Source organism: Mirounga leonina, unplaced genomic scaffold, assembly GCF_011800145.1.
Source record: "Mirounga leonina isolate KUSES-001 unplaced genomic scaffold, KU_Mleo_1.0 Mir_488, whole genome shotgun sequence".
Lineage (NCBI taxonomy): Eukaryota > Metazoa > Chordata > Mammalia > Carnivora > Phocidae > Mirounga > Mirounga leonina.
Window position 1 is genome coordinate 2,133,152 of NW_023270777.1, and position 16,142 is coordinate 2,149,293.

Consider the following 16,142-nt stretch of genomic DNA (forward strand, 5'->3'; position numbering starts at 1 on the left):
CAAGCAGCCTGGGGGACTGGACTCAGCAAGGGCCCTCCGAGGCCCAGAAGGCCCGGCTGCAGCAGGTGACAGCGACTGGCGTGGCTCGACCAACCCTAAATGTACCAGTAGCATCTTTCATTCTTCCAGCCCTGGAGGTGGGGGCCGTCATCATGCCCACCTTCCACATGAAGTACCTGAGGAATCCGTGAGCTTGCCCAGGGTCCCATAATCTCTGAGAGACAGAATCAGGATTTGAGCCTATATCTGCCACTCCCCCTGCCCCCAAAGGAGAAAGAAGCAGAGGGACTAGGGCTCCCAGGAGGAAGGGGACAGCTGAGTCTCAGTGGGTGGGGCTGTGGCTTCTGGGCCTGGCCCCGCCTCTGCTCCTCCCAGCACTGCCAGCAAGTGTGGGGTGAGAGCTCCTCCTGGGACACCCCTTACCCTTCAGGAAGGAATCGAGCCCCCCCCAGGCTCTTCCCCGGGAGAGGACCCCCTCCTCCTCCTCCTCAACCCCTCCTGGGGCAGGGAGCACCTCCATCCGCACCCCCGCCCCCGTCTGGCCCCGAGACGGACAAGCTGAGATGACCATCAAGCTGGATTTCGAGGAGTGTCTCAAGGACTCACCCCGCTTCCGGTAAGTGTGCACAGGTCTGGGGGGCACAGGGTGTGAGGTCCGACCCCCCCGCTCCAACACACACACGCACACAGCACGCACACAACATACAACCTTCCCCAGGCCAGATGTCCTCCCGGGGAGTAAGTTCACAAAGGGGCAAGATCAAGGTTATGGGCCAGCACCTCTGCGATGCAACCCCAGGCTCTGATGCTCTCCACCCCCTTTCCCGGCAGAGGGGGCCGCTCCAGCCCCTCTCACCACCCCCCCCCAGCTGACACTCCCTTCTCCCCGCTCCTGGGGACCCCTGCCCCTCCCCCAGCACCTGCTGGGGCGGTTAGCAACTTCCTGCCCTGACCACATCCACCCTCCTTTTACCCTTCCTGCTCAGGCCTGGGCCCTACTAGCTCCCAACCTGCGCAGAGGGAGGGAGCAGAAGAGGGTGGGTGGTCAGGTCCTCTTCACCCATCAGCTTTTGCTATCTGTCCCCTTACCCGCTAACCCCAACCCCGACCCTCCTGGGGTGGGTGGACTGGATGGACCCAAGCTCTGTTCCTGTGACCCCATCCCTCTTTTCCCAGAGCCTCCATCGAGCTGGTGGAAGCCGAGGTGTCGGAGCTGGAGACCCGGCTAGAAAAGGTGACATGGAGAGGTGACCCAGGATGGCATTAAGATGAGAGGGGCAGGGCCAGGGAGAACATTGGAGACCCCGAATGAGTTCCAGGAGTTGTTGAATGCCAACCGTGTGGGGTGAATACTCTGAGGGCTAAGAGAAGGAAGTGGGGGCTCTGTACCCTCAAGGAGCACAGAGTCTTGGAAGACCAGACTCCCTGTGGGCTTCCTGGGTCAACTATGAGCCCAGCCTTACGCTGGGCCCTGGGCCTCCAGGGACAGCAAGACGGTTCCGCCCCCAGGGAGCCCACAGACGGCCTTGGGGAGATAAACCAGTGAGACACTTAAACCCGAGACAGGAAGGCCCTCCCTGGCCACTCTTCATAAAATGTGCACACTCCCTGCCCCCCTCGGCTTGATTTTTCTCTATAGCGTTCACCCCACTCTCACGTGGGATGTCTTTATTTGCCGCATTCGCATTCTGCTGCCGTCTAAGGAGTTACTGCAAACATAGTGACTGAACCCAGCACACGCCTGTCAGCAGTGCGAGAGGCTCAGGAGGCGGGCACTGCCCCGCTGGTCCTCTGCTCACGGGCTCAGGGGTTGCAGTCCCACCTGAGGCTCAGGGTTCCCCTCCAAGCTTGTGGGGGCGTTGGCAGACTCTCCAGCTCCTTGCTGTGGCAGCAGTGAGCCCCCCACCTGCTCACGGCTGCCCACGGTCCCCTGCCGTGTGGCCCTGGGCAGCTTACTTCATGGCGGCTTGCTTCTTCAAGGCCCGCAGGAGGGTCTTTCTAGCGAGTCCTGCCAACGTGGCATCAATTTACATCGAAACGCGGCTACAGGAGCCGTGTGGCTGTCCCCTCTGCCCCATGGTATGTCCCGCTGATCGTGGGAGCACCGTCTTGTGGCCTTGGCCGTATTCTGTTGGGTAGGATCAAGTCACGTGTCTTACGCTGGGGAGGAGGGGTGATGCAAGGGAAGGGACCGTCCAGGGTCACCTGAGAGTGTGTCTGTCACACTTGCCCATTTTTGTTGTTTGTTTTTCCCCCGCTAGAACCTAAGTGCCATGAAGAACTTTTATGTTCTGTTTTTGCTCAATGCCCAGGGCCTATACCAAGTCTGAAAGTTAGCAGACGACCAATTAATAGATACATATTTTTTATATGAACTTTTTTATTTTTTAAATTTATTTTTATTTTTTTTAAAGATTTCTTTTTTAAGATTTTTATTTATTTATTATTGAGAGAGAGAGAGAATGATAGAGAAAGAGCATGAGAGGGAGGAGGGTCAGAGGGAGAAGCAGGCTCCCCGCCGAGCAGGGAGCCCGATGCGGGACTCGATCCCGGGACTCCAGGATCATGACCTGAGCCGAAGGCAGTCGCTTAACCAACTGAACCACCCAGGCGCCCCTTTTTTTAAAGATTTTATTTATTTGGCAGGCTTCCCGCCGAGCAGAGAGCCCGATGCGGGGCTCGATCCCAGGACCCTGGGACCATGACCTGAGCCGAAGGCAGACGCTTAACGACTGAGCCACCCAGGCGCCCCAAATTTCTTTCTAAAGATTTACTTATTTTACAAAGAGAGAGAGCACGTACAAGCAGGGGAGAGGGAGAGAGAATCTCAAGCAGGCTCCCCGCTGAGCATGGTCCCTCTCCTCTCTGCCCCCCACAACATGGGACTCGATCCCTCAACCCTGAGATCATGACCTAAGCCGAAATCAAGAATTGGCATTTAAGTGACTGAGCCACCCAGGCACCCCTAAGCCTTTTTATTTTGAGTTAATTACAGACTTGTGAGAAGTTGCAAAGATGGTGCAGGGAGATCCCACACACCCATCACCCAGCTTCCCCCAGCGGTGGCCTCTTATATAATGCTAGCACATTACCCAAACCAGGAAATTGATGTTGGCACAATGCAACAAACTGTGTGCAGAACTTACTTGGATTTTATTTGTTTTGCGTATACAGTTGAACTTTGAACAACGTGAGGGTTAGCGGCACTGACCCTCCATACTGTTGAAAATTTACATGTAATTCCTGACTCCCCCGAAACTTTACTGATAGCCCACCATTGACCAATAATGTAAACAGCCGATGAACACATATTTTGTGTGGTATATATATTATATACTGTTCGTACAAGAAAGAAAATTGTAAGAGGGACACCGGGCTGGGTCAGTCAGTAGAACACGCAACTCTTGCCTCCCGGTCACGAATTCAAGCCACGTGTTGGGAGGGGCGCCTGGGTGGCTCAGTCAGTGAAGCGTCTGCCTTCAGCTCAGGTCATGATGTCAGGGTCCCAGGATCAAGCCCCATGGTGGGCTCCCTGCTCAGAGGGGAGTCTGCTTCTCCTTCTGCTCCTCCTCCCCACCCCCACTTGTGTTCTCTCTCTCTCTCTCAAATAAATAAAATCTTAAAAAAAAAAAAAAAGCCACATGTTGGATGTAGAGCTTACTTAAAAAAATAATAAAATTTTGAAAACAATCGTAAGGAAAAAAATACATTTATATACAGTACAGTACTGTACTGTATCGAAAAAATGTCCGCCAAGAAGCAGACCAGTGCAGTTCAAACCCATGTTCAAGGTGGACTGTACTCTTTTTTTCAAAAAGTCTTTGTATATAATTCAATGGCACTTAATCACATGCGTAGCTTCTTGTAACCAGCATCACATTCAAAACACAAAAATCCTGGGGTGCCTGGGTGGCTCAATCAACTAAGTGTCCAACTCTTGATTTTGGCTCAGGTCATGATCTCAGGGTTGTGAGATCGAGCCCTGCGTCTACCTCTACGCTGAGTGTGGAGTCTGCTTGGGATTCTCTCTCTCCCTCTCCCTCTGCCCCTCCACCACTCATGCACGCACTCTCTCAAAAAAAAAAGAAAGAAAGAAAAAGAAAAAAAAGGCACAAAACTCCTCTATCACCCCAAGTAACTCTTCTGTGCGTCGTTTTATCCTGATACCCTCCCCTGACTTCTCTAACCCGTGGCAAGCACTCATCTGTTCTTCTCCAGACTTTTGTCATTTCTAGAATGTTATATAAGTGAAACCGTACAGTATGTGAGCTCTCAAGATTGGCTCTTTCTTTTCCTTCTCTCAGAATATGCCCTTGACATCTGTTCAGGTTGTTACGTATCCGTATGAGCAATTCCTACGTGGATAGTCCGTTCCCTTGCGTTGCTGAGTGCTATTCCGTTGCATGGATGGACCAGTTTATCCCTAGTTCCGTCTTTTTTTTTTTTTTTTTAAGATTTTATTTATTTATTTGACAGAGGGAGAGACAGCGAGAGAGGGAACACAAGCAGGGGGAGTGGGAGAGGGAGAAGCAGGTTTCCTCCTGAGCAGGGAGCCCGATGCGGGACTCGATCCCAGGAGCCCAGGATCATGACCTGAGCCGAAGGCAGACGCTTAACGACTAAGCCACCCGGGCGCCCCTATCCCTAGTTCCGTCTTAAGAAAGCTCACATATGGGGAAAGGGTGGTGGGTAGGGAAAAAAAACAGACACTCAGGGCCCCAGCTGCACACAGTGAAGTTGTGAGCGTCTGGGTCCTTGTGCTTGATCACAGCTCGTGGGGACATCTGATGAGGCTGGATCGTGGCCGGTTTCCTGACCATTACTGACCCTGTTGGCCACCTTCTAGTCCAGCTCTAGTGTCCCGCGGCCTTCATCAGCTCTCGAAAGTGTCTTTCAGTTCGACAGAAGTTCACTGACGACACACGGCCCCAGCTTTCTGGGCCCCTGCTACCCCAGGATTTCCCCATACAACTTCCCGGTGTTGACCCAGGCCAGAGCCAAGTGGTGTCGCCTCAGGGGCAGCGGTTCCCAAACTAGGGCCCGAGGTCAGGAGACCTCATTTCGGTTCCTGACTCTTCCAGAGGGACCCTCCTCGGGCCAGACGGAATGGGCCCCCAGAGCACCCTAATGTGCCATCTTTGCCCTGGCCCTGTGGCCAGATGGCTAAGTGATCTTTGTGAGGGGGACGCTTGGGACGACTCCAGACAGGGAAGCACTGTCTAACCTACCACGAGCCGGGTGGTGCATTCGTGCTGAGAGCCAGACTGCACGAGGATGGGGTGTCCGGGGAGCGCTGGATCCAGGCAGTTGGGGCGTTTGGGAGGGGAAGCTGACCCGGGCTTTGGAGACAGGTCGGGAGGGATTTTCTGCCGGGCACAGAGCAGTGGGAGCAAAGACGCAGAGATGAGAAAGCAGCAGGTGTGTGTTAGAAACCGGGCGCGCCCAGCTGGGCTGCAGAGAAGGGAAGGCGAGGCTGGGAAGGAGGGGCACGGCCCTGCGGAAGGGAGAGCGGGGGACCAGTGTGGGGGTGCGGGCACGTACGTGGTGCACAGCATAACTCCCCGTTGCCCCGTTGCTGCTTAGCTCCTCAAGCTGGGGAACGGCCTCCTGGAAAGCGGGCGCCATTACCTTGCCGCTGGCCGCACCTTCGTTGCTGGCATTTGTGACCTGGCCCGCCTGGGTCCACCAGAGCCCATGATGGCGGTATGTAGAGTGGGCTGGGCTCTGGAAGGCAGGGATCCTCTGGAAGGGGAGGGTCGGCCTGGGGTCTCCAGGCCTGGGGCTGTGGCCTGAGACAGGCCTGGCCTGGCAGGCTGGGTGCAGGGGCGGCGGGCCCGGCTGGCCCACGCCTGGTACTCTCTCTCTGCCTCTCCGTGCCCAGGAGTGTCTGAACAAATTCACCGAGAGCCTCAACCACAAGCTGGACAGCCACGCGGTAAGGGGGAGCAGGCGGGACTGGTGATGGGGAGCAGGGCTGTCTGTGGCCTGACCTTCACCTGCCCATTTCTGCTCCCCCCAGGAGCTTCTAGATGCCACCCAACACATGCTGCAACAGCAAATCCAAACCCTGATCAAGGAGTGAGTTGGGAGGGGAACCAGTCCTCTGTCCCTCTTCCCGTCCCCTATGGGGGCCCCCCGGAACGGAGGAGCTGTGAGGTGTTGGGGGTTTCTGGTGGCCCGACTGCTGCCCCCCATCCCCGCATGCACTTGGAGTCCCAACTGGAAGGCCATGCATGGGCCTCCTCCTGGGACTTCTCTGCAGGGGGCAGGTGGGGGTATCTGGTTCTGCATTACCCCTCCACCACAGGGGTCTCCGGGGTTTCCGAGAAGCTCGCCGGGATTTCTGGAGGGGGGCCGAGGGCCTGGAGGCTGCTCTCCTCCACAACGCGGAGGTCCCCAGGCGCCGGGCGCAGGAGGCCGAAGAGGCTGGAGCTGCCTTGAAGACTGCGCTGGCCGGGTACCGGGGGCGAGCCCTGGATTATGCACTGCAGGTGCCCGCCCCGACCTGTTCCCCCCCACCAATCCCAGGGCCTCTGGCTCCTGGAGGCTGGAGAGGCCCCTGTGTGCAGTGGGAGGGGGCGCTGTGTTTTCAAGACTGACCTGAGGTCTTTTCGGGGCCCTCAGATCAACGTGATTGAGGACAAGAGGAAGTTTGACATCATGGAGTTTGTGAGTTGCAGTGGTGGTGAAGGCGGGGTGGAGAGGAGCCTGCTGATGGGGGGCAGGAGGGAAGAGGGGAAGACAGAAGGGTCCCCTGTCAGCTCTGCCCCCTGCCCACTTGTTGCCCAGGTGTTGCGTCTGGTGGAGGCCCAGGCTACCCATTTCCAGCAGGGCCACGAGGAGCTGGGCAGGCTGGCCCAGTATCGCAGGGAGCTGGGCGCCCAGGTGGGGCCCCGGTGGCGGTGGGGGGGACAGGCTGGTGGTGGAGGGAGGGGAGGGGGCTCTGGGATGTCTGGCCTGGCCTGGTTGGGGGAGGCTGGGGGACATTTGAAATGCCCCCTCCGATACCCAGTTGCACCAGCTGGTCCTGAATTCGGCGCGCGAGAGGAGGGACATGGAGCAGAGACACGTGCTGCTGAAGCAGAAGGTGAGGGAGGGCCTCAGGATGCCGAGGGGCCTGGCGCCTTGGCCTCTGCCCGCTTCAGCTGTCTTTTGACCCTCTTGTGCCCCCAGGAGCTCGGTGGGGAAGAGCCAGAGCCAAGCCTGAAGGAGGGGCCTGGTGGGCTGGTCATGGAAGGCCATCTCTTCAAGCGGGCCAGCAACGCATTTAAGACCTGGAGCAGGTGAGGGGAGGGGACCCCAGTCGCCCAAACCCGCTCGGGTCAATGTGTTTTGAGCGGTGACAGTGTGCTAAGCAGTGAGAAAAATAGACAAAATCCGCTGCCTCCAGAGAACTTACATCCCATCAGCAAAGATGCCCAGTAAATTCTGTTATGTTGGAAGGGGAGAGTGATGCAGGAGAAACAAGAGAAAGCAGGGGTGCAGAGAGCTGGGGAGGAGCTGCAGTTCTAGATAAGGTGATCGGGGCAGGCTTCATGAGAAGGTGATGCCTTCTGAGTGAAGACTTGAAGGACATCTGGGGGGAGAATGTTCTAGGCAGGAGGAAGAGCCAGCACCAAAGCCCGGAGGGTCAGAGGGACAGAGAGGGGCACGTGGGTGTGGACAGAGGGAGGGAGGAGGACGCAGGGGGAGATGAAGTTGGAGCCAACGGGGCTGTGCCCCACGCACGAGAGGGCCTTGTCGGCTTCCAGGCTTCCGTAGGGACTTAGGAGCCATTGCAGGGGTGGAGCAGGGGAGTCATCTGCTCTGACTCTGCTCCTTCCCATAGAGGATATTTGCACAAATCGGAAAACTGAGCCCCTTCCGTAAGATACTTCCATCTGTCAAAAAAATTGTGGCAAGAGACTCGGGGCGTCTGGCTGGCCCCGTCGGTGGAACCTGGGACTCTTGATCTCCGGGTTGTGGGTTTGAGCCCCACGTGGGTGTAGCGATTACTTTAGGAAAAAACAAAACAAAACAAAACTTAAAAAAATTATAGCAGGAGACTAATTTTCTTGGAAAAAGCATTTTACTGCCATCTGCTGGAAAGTTGTCTTCACAAAGGATCCAATCTGGGTTGTCCAAGGTGTGAGTAGCCCCACCTTCCGTGTCCTGGCCCCACACAACCCTGTGCCCTCCGGACAGGATGGGAGGGTCAGCCCGGCTCTCTCAGCACCATCCTTATGGGGCAGAGGGCACAGCCTCTCCGCTGTCCCTGTCCCAAGCCCGTCCCGATGCCACCCATGTCCACACCTCTGTTTCTGCCTCCTCCAGACGCTGGTTCACTATTCAGAGCAACCAACTGGTGTATCAGAAGAAGTACAAGGTAGGCAGGCCGGGTCCCAGATGCCGGGGCCCAGGGACACTCAGCCCTTGCTGCAAGCGGGTGGATGGCTGCCCCTCGCCACCTTCCCTTTCCAGGACCCCGTGACCGTGGTGGTGGATGACCTTCGCCTCTGCACAGTGAAGCTCTGCCCGGACTTAGAGAGGCGGTTTTGCTTTGAGGTCGTGTCCCCCAGCAAGTGAGTGCAGACATCCAACGACGTGTCTGAATCTTTACCAACGGGAAGGCAGGGCCCATCACAAAGGCATCTTGGATGCCCCCATGTAGCACCAAGCATTATCCCTTCTGTGGCTGGATTGGGGGAGGGGGCAGTATTACGGGGTGTCCTGGAGGGAGGGGAGAGGGCAATGGGGGATATTAGAAAGATCGGACCAGTTGTTGCCAAATCTCTCTCCAACTGGCGTTTCGTAGTCAGGACAATTGGTACCAGTTGAACAGCATGTCAGCCCGCCTACCCTGCCCCGTGGCTCCCCAGGCCTCAGACCCCCCACCCCAGCCCTGCTCCCTGCTCCCGCCCAGGTCCTGCCTCCTGCAGGCTGACTCCGAGCGCCTCCTCCAGCTGTGGGTCAGCGCCGTACAGAGCAGCATCGCCACGGCCTTCAGCCAGGCTCGCCTCGATGACAGCCCCCGGGGGCCCGGCCAGGTGCCTGCTCGAGGAGGGTTCAGGGCCAGGCGGCCCAGGGAGGGGAGGCACCCTTCCCCAGGCCTCATGGCCACTCTCTGTCTTCCTCTGTCGCCCCCAGGGCTCGGGATACCCGGCCATGAGCTCCTCGGCTACCCTGGGCTGTGGCGGGATGGCCCGGGGCAGGGAGCCCGGCGGAGCTGGGCACGTGGTAGCCCAGGTGCAGGGCGTGGACGGCAATGCGCAGTGCTGTGACTGCCGGGAGCCAGCCCCGGAGTGGGCCAGCATCAACCTGGGCGTCACCCTCTGCATCCAGTGCTCTGGCATCCACAGGTCACTCCCCGCTGCCCGCCACTTGCGCAGGGGCCCCGCTCCAGGGCCCGCTCCTTCCCGCCGGGGGAGGCAGAGGGGCCGGCTCGAGCCCATCGCACAGGCTCCTCCCTCCCACCCTGCCCTGGCTGGCACTGGGCACCATGTCCTGGTCCGGCCAGAGGAGTCTGGGCTTGACTGGAGGTGTGGGGTCTGGGCTCTTGAGGGCAGGGGAGCCCACGAAGAGCAGAGAAGGGGGGAGGCCCTCCACCCCGAGGGAAACGGCAGGGCCAGAGAAGGGAGGTGGCTGGAGAGGATGAGGCCCGAAAGCTGAACTGTAGGAGAAGGGGACGAGGGAATGGTGAGCAGAGCCAGGCCTCGCGGGCCATGGCCACCATGCTCACGCATCTGCTGCCTCACGGAGGGCCTGACTCCCATTCTGGCCTGCCAGGAGCCTCGGGGTTCACTTCTCCAAAGTCCGGTCTCTGACCCTTGACTCGTGGGAGCCGGAACTGGTGAAGGTGACTTGGGGTGCCGCAATGAGAAGCGGGGGAAGGGGTTGAGTCCAGAGCTGCAGGGCCCTGAGGGCTCAGACCCTCACTTCCCTCCCACCTGTCTGTCCCTGCCTGGGCTGCCCGAAGCTTATGTGTGAGCTGGGGAATGTCGTCATCAACCAGATCTATGAGGCCCGCGTGGAGGCCATGGCCGTGAAGAAGCCAGGGCCCAGCTGCTCCCGGTGAGGTTGGGGTAGAGGTGCGGAGGCTGCCTACTTGTGGGGAAGGAAGAGGGTCTGGGACCGGAGGAGGGAAGACGGTCCCCCTCTTCCCTGCCATACTCTGCCAGGCAGGAGAAGGAGGCCTGGATTCATGCCAAATACGTGGAGAAGAAGTTCCTGACCAAGCTTCCTGAGACTCGAGGGCGAAGAGGTGGCCGGGGCCCCCCCAGGGGGCAGCCTCCTCTACCCCCCAAGCCTTCCGTCAGGCCCCAGCCAGGGAGCCTCAGAGCCAGGCCAGGTATAGCATTGCTCGGACATTCACGGAGCCCAGCTGCGTGCCCAGCACTCTGCCAGGCCCAGTGGGGAGGCGCAGAGCACGAGGCCCCAGCCTTCCCCTTGCCAGTGTCGGGGGGGGGGGGGCAGACCACACTGGCACTGGTATTTTTTACAAGGCAAGAGTTTCAGGGGTTAAGTGAAGAATGGGAGGGAGCGTAGGGCTGGGGATAGGTAGGGAGGGTCTCAACAGCATGAGAAAGGTCCGGAGTGAGAAGGAGCTCGCCACCCCAGAGGCCTGGGAGGGTGTGAGCTTGGCTGGAGCCCAGGGAACCGGGTCACTGAGGCTGAGTGTCGGCTCACTTGTGACGTTCTAGGCAGTCCAGGTAGTTGAACAGGAAGAGGTGAATGATGCTGACCATGCCCCATGCCCTGGGGGCCCTGCACACACACCCACACCTCCACCTCCCGCTGCAGTCCCCGGAGTCCCGAAGGCCTCCCCGCAACTGAGGAATGACCTAGCCCATTAGAGCATCTGGGGACTGTGCTGAGGATTTCGTACCAGACTCACAGCCAATTCCCTCCACCAGAACCCCCCTCCGATGACCTGGGCAGCCTCCACCCTGGGGCCCTGCTGTTTCGAGCTGCTGGGCACCCTCCATCCCTCCCCACCATGGCCGATGCCCTCGCCCACGGAGCCGATGTCAACTGGGTCAATGGTGGTCAGGAGAATGCCACTCCGCTGATCCAGGCCACAGCTGCTGTGAGTCTTGCTGACTTACCCACCCCACTCTTAGGCTCCTTCCCTCTGATCCCTACTCTGACTTGGGGCCCAGCTCTTACCCCTCCTCCCACCCTGTTAGGAATGATACCCGAGAGAGACTGTTGCTAAGGGTGTGTACGATTTGGAAGCAGACGGCCTGGGTTTGAATCCAAGCTCTCACCACTCACGGTTGTGAACCTCTCTGTGTGCCTCAGTTTGCTCATCTGTAAAATAGGGATAACACACCTCATGAGGTTGTGCTGTAGGCCTAACGTGAGAATACAGCTGAAGAGCTAGAGCGGAGCGTGACACAGCCATATCCCAGCCCCTGGACGGACCCCATCCTAAAACATCTCTGGTCTGCTTCTAAAGATGCCACTTTCTCTCCCGTTCTCAACCCCTCCGTGCAGAATTCTCTTCTGGCCTGTGAGTTTCTCCTCCAGAACGGGGCGAACGTGAACCAAGCGGACAACCACGGCCGGGGGCCGCTCCACCATGCAACCATTCTGGGCCACACGGGGTAGGATAGGGGCGGGCAGGGAGGATGGCTGCGGGAAAGAAGGGCGCGGATGGGGTGAGTGGCCGGCTGAACCTGGCTATCCTTTTCAGGCTGGCCTGCCTGTTCCTGAAACGGGGGGCCGATCTGGGAGCTCGGGACTCTGAAGGCAAAGACCCTCTGACGATCGCCATGGAAACGACCAACGCTGACATCGTCACCCTGTGAGGATGCCCGGGGGCGGGGCTAGCGCTTGCCCTACCCGCCTGGGGCGGAGCCAACGCCGGGACCCGCGTGTGGGCGGAGCTTGGGGAGCAGCGGGCCTGCTCTGGGACCTGGCCGGAGAAGGGCTGTTCCGAGTGCAGACTGGGGCGTGGAGTAGGAAGGGGGGCGGGTAGGGTCCACGGATGGTGAGTTCGTCCCGAGTGAGGGGCCTCGTGGCTCTTGAGCGTCTTTAAGCACTGGACCCCGGGGCAGCAGGTGAATTTGACCACCCCAGCTCAGAGGATGGGGGGTTGGGGTGGGGGCAGTCAAGAGAAAGTCATTCGGGCCTTAATTCCTTCCCCTTCAGGCTACGCTTGGCAAAGATGAGAGAGGTCGAAGCGGCCCAGGGCCAGGCAGGTAAAGTTCCTCCCGCCCCGCCCCACACTACTTCTGGGCTTCTGGCCCCTGCGGACCTGCCCGGTGGCGCCCGGCTGCATTGATCAATTCCATTACTTATTCCACAAACATGCACTGGGCGCATGTGAGGGCGCACGTCCTCGGAACCCCGCGGAGAACGGGCGAGCCAGCGCGCTCCGGCCCGGCCCGCCGGGCGCCCGCCCAGCCCTGCCTCCCTCCCCCCTCAGGAGACGAGACGTATCTGGACATCTTCCGCGACTTCTCGCTCATGGCGTCGGACGACCCGGAGAAGCTGAGCCGGCGCAGTCACGACCTCCACACGCTTTGATCCCAGGCCTCCGCGGTCCCGCCCCCCCCCGGGCCCCCTCTCCCCCCTCCCCCGCCGGCCCCTGGGCCATTAAAGCCTCTGTGCTGTGCGCTTCCCATCGAGGTTCCTCTGCAGGGCGCCACCCTCGGGCCGGGCCGGGCGGCGGGAGCGGTGGGGGTTTGCGAGCTCGAGTCACGCGAGGGGCCGCTCCGGGACAGCGAGGGGGACGCGTCGGCCGGGGCCCTAGCGCCTGGCGGCTCTGGGGCGGGGCTCTCGGGCTCGGGCGACGTGGCCAGACGCGTCCGGCCGGGAAGAGGCCGCCCGCGTGGGCTGGGGCGCCGGCCTCCCGCAGGGGGCAGCTGGCGCCGGGACGGGGAGGCTGGCTCCGGTCACCTCGGCCCGGAGGCATCCCCGGAATGCGGCGGCTCAGCACCCGCCCCCTCGGGAATTCCCGACGGAAGCGACCGGGAGGGCACCGCCCCCAAGCCCGGGACGGCCGGGCCTCGGGCCACGCGCCGAGCTGCCGACGTGAGGTCGGGCACACCTGGGGGCCTGCGGGGCATCCGCGGCCACATCCGCACTGACGCGCCTGAGTCACCCTCCGGACCCTACCCCCGCCCGCGTCCGCCCGTCCGGCCCGTCCGCCCCGTCTCTCCGGTTCCAGGCTCTCGGCTCCCACCTCAACCCCGGCCGCGCGAGCCCCGCGGGGGCGGGGGGCGGGGGGGGCGGGGCGCCAGGGGGCGGGGCTGTCCCTTAAAGGGCCCCCCGGCCGCTGCCCTTAGGCCACTTCCTGGGGGCGGAGAGGAACTGCGGCGGCTGCGGCGACACCCGGGGAGGCGGCGGCGCCCGGGCCCCGAGACTCCCGGCTGCTTCCACCAGAGTCCTCCGGCGCTCCCGGCTGGCGCTGAGCGCGCATCCCCGCTCCCCGGTGGACGGGGCGGCACCTGCGCCGCCCGCTCGCGTCAGCCCCGCCTCCGTCCCCGGCGACCCGCGCCGGAGCCAGGCCAGGCCTGCGACTGGCCCTCGGGGCCCTGCGTGGACTCGCCCGCGGCGACAGCGATCTACCCGAGAACTCGGAAGCGGGGTCCTTCCAAGGGTCGGCCTGTGCTCGCCGCCGTCATCTGCTGGTTGGATTCCGGAAACCCGCTGTCTGAAGACCTCAGAGAGGAGTCGCTGACCCTCCGCCCAGAATCGAATGCGTCTGGACCGAAATCTCCCTTCCCTCCCTGCCTGGCTTCTGTGCTTTTCAACCGTTCTCTCAAGCTCTTGGCCGTGTCTGTGCCCGGAAACCGTCCCCCACTACCCAGGTAGCTGGGGTGAGCCCCAGATCTTACTGCCTTGTGCTCCAGCCTGTGCATCCAACCCAGACACAGTCTGAACTTTATGACCCAATTCTGCCCACACCCAGGGAGTTCTGCCTTTTCTTCTCTTTCGGTGTCTCCTGTACTCCCCAAAATTTCGCCTCCTCCTGTGCCCTCTTCGCCCCCCTCTTTTGGGGGCCCTGTGACCCTGAATGTGGGGGGCACACTATATTCCACCACTTTGGAGACCCTGACTCGCTTCCCAGACTCCATGCTGGGGGCCATGTTTAGGGCCGGCACCCCCATAGCCCCCAACCTCAACCCGCAGGGAGGCGGCCACTACTTCATTGACAGAGATGGCAAGGCCTTCCGGCACATCCTCAATTTCCTGCGGCTGGGCCGCCTGGACCTGCCCCGCGGGTATGGGGAGACAGCACTTCTCAGGGCAGAGGCGGACTTTTACCAGATCCAGCCCCTCCTGGATGCCCTGCGGGAACTGGAGGCCTCTCGGGGGGCCCCTGTACCCACGGCCGCCCTGCTCCACGCAGATGTAGATGCCAGCCCCCGCCTGGTGCATTTCTCTGCTCGCCGGGGCCCACACCACTATGAGCTGAGCTCTGTGCAAGTGGATACCTTCCGAGCCAACATCTTCTGCACCGACCCCGAGTGCCTGGGTGCCATGCGGGCCCGATTTGGGGTGGCCAGTGAGGACAGGGCAGAGGGAGGCCCACACTTTCGTCTGGAGTGGGCTCCCTGTCCCGCAGAACTCCCCGAGGTGGAGTATAGGAGACTGGGGCTGCAGCCTCTGTGGACTGGGGGTACTGGAGAGCTCCGGGAGGTGGTGGGCACGCCAGGCTTCCTGGAGGAGGTGCTGCGGGTGGCTCTGGAGCACGGCTTCCGTCTAGACTCCGTCTTCCCTGACCCCGAAGACCTGCTCAATTCGCGATCTCTGCGCTTCGTGCGGCACTGAGCCCGCGGCCCTCCCATCTGACTGGGGTGGGGGGAGAGGATGGACAGCAAAGGGAATGAAGGCCCCCCGGAAGCCTCTTCTTAGCTCTGCCTCTGGAGCTGTGAGAGTCAGGGGCCCCACTGCTTCTGACTGGAGCCCAGGTGTGGGCAGCAATTCCCAAGTCTGAGCCTGCTGAGGGCTCACAAGCCACATGATGGGTCTGGACTGGTGCTAATCCTGGGAGGGGTGGGGAAGGTTCCCAGGCTTGCTCCAGCCTGAGGCTGGCGGCCTCTGGCGTCTCCTTGTTGGAGCTCAGTATTCAGCGTTCTAGAAAAGTAGGGACACCTCTCTGCCCAGGCTAGGCCTAGCAGGACCCTGGAGGGACACTGAAGTGTGGGAGAAAGACTTTGGATTGCTGCGATGTGGTCTCCTGGACCGTGGCTTCTCCTGCCACTGGATGGGCCTGGCCTGGCCTGACCAAAGAGGGGCCAGAACATTCTGGAATATGGGAAGGGGGATTCTTTGCTGTGTCTCAGGTCACCTAGTGAGGGAGACAGAAAAGCTACACCCTACCCTAGGTTGGCATAAGGGAGCTCGGAGAATCCTCATTTACTGTGAGGCTGGAGCCCCGTACTCTAGAGAGCCAAGTGTTTTCAAGGGCCCCATATTGATGGAGTTGGCCACAGGGAAGAGGGTAGCATCTTCTCGGGGCTTGGCCTTACTTCGTTCACATTCACAGTGTGTCTGAGCGACGCTGGGTCTCTGCCGTCTGCATTGGCGGAGACTGTATGTGTTTGCCGGTCTTTCTGCGGTCCCTGCGTGTCCAGGCCTGTTTGGGGTTGCCCAGCAACTCTTCTGGCACCGTGTGTCTGTGGTACGGTGTGAGTAGACTGAGAATTAGTCGTTTCATCAGAAGGGGGGTGCGTGTATGTTCACATCACCACGTAGGCAGGAGGGGCCTGTTGAGGTTTGAGTCACTAGGATCTTCCTGACGAAAGGTAAGAGAAGTCAGTGGGCCCAGCCGGGCCTGGGAGCCCGGTATAGAACTCTCGGTGGCTAAGGCAACCATGGCCACGTTGCTAGGAGACGGCTGGGAAAGCCCGAGGCTGCCCAGGGCAGAGGGGAGATGAACAGAAGAGGTGGGGAGAGTGGGGGGAGGATAGGGGAAGGGATGGGATTTCTGGGTCCCCGAGGAATGGGATACTCATGCACAACTTCTTCACTGGGGGAGTCACTCACTCATTATTTATGGCTGGTCATGATTTACAAGAAGAAAAATAAAATTGCTTTGTGGAACCTCAAACTTGTCAAGGCTGCTGAGGGCCAGGTTGGGGGGTGCTGTTCCCTTTGCAGCCGAAGCCCTGCTTTCTCTGCCCCAGTCTCCTTCTGGCCGTCAGTTCCTT

At 60.3% G+C, this 16,142-nt stretch overlaps 2 protein-coding genes across 2 annotated transcripts; both read left to right on the forward strand.

Moving 5' to 3' along the window:
• Window positions 1-402: 402 nt before the first annotated feature.
• On the forward strand, window positions 403-12,553 carry ACAP1 (ArfGAP with coiled-coil, ankyrin repeat and PH domains 1). The gene is made up of 22 exons (XM_034989466.1): window positions 403-616; window positions 1,177-1,234; window positions 5,584-5,703; window positions 5,882-5,935; window positions 6,020-6,078; window positions 6,308-6,491; window positions 6,625-6,669; window positions 6,790-6,885; window positions 7,013-7,087; window positions 7,174-7,283; window positions 8,314-8,365; window positions 8,461-8,561; window positions 8,903-9,026; window positions 9,127-9,338; window positions 9,766-9,835; window positions 9,956-10,050; window positions 10,158-10,327; window positions 10,893-11,065; window positions 11,476-11,585; window positions 11,675-11,785; window positions 12,133-12,182; window positions 12,410-12,553. The coding sequence occupies exons 1-22, from the start codon at window positions 564-566 to the stop codon at window positions 12,508-12,510; spliced, it is 2,223 nt and encodes a 740-aa protein (XP_034845357.1). The 5' UTR covers window positions 403-563; the 3' UTR covers window positions 12,511-12,553.
• A 730-nt stretch (window positions 12,554-13,283) lies between these two features.
• KCTD11 (potassium channel tetramerization domain containing 11) lies at window positions 13,284-16,042 on the forward strand. Its single transcript, XM_034989485.1, has one exon. The coding sequence runs from the start codon at window positions 13,873-13,875 to the stop codon at window positions 14,758-14,760; it is 888 nt and encodes a 295-aa protein (XP_034845376.1). The 5' UTR covers window positions 13,284-13,872; the 3' UTR covers window positions 14,761-16,042.
• Window positions 16,043-16,142: the final 100 nt, after the last annotated feature.

Bases quoted from the DNA above. Each gene is read 5' to 3' on its own strand.
- KCTD11 (XM_034989485.1), top strand. From the start codon at position 13,873: ATGACCCAATTCTGCCCACACCCAGGGAGTTCTGCCTTTTCTTCTCTT.
- ACAP1 (XM_034989466.1), top strand. From the start codon at position 564: ATGACCATCAAGCTGGATTTCGAGGAGTGTCTCAAGGACTCACCCCGC. The intron at 617-1,176 runs GTAAGTGTGCAC...CTCTTTTCCCAG, and splicing joins AAGGACTCACCCCGCTTCCG to AGCCTCCATCGAGCTGGTGG. The intron at 6,670-6,789 runs GTGAGTTGCAGT...CTTGTTGCCCAG, and splicing joins AGTTTGACATCATGGAGTTT to GTGTTGCGTCTGGTGGAGGC.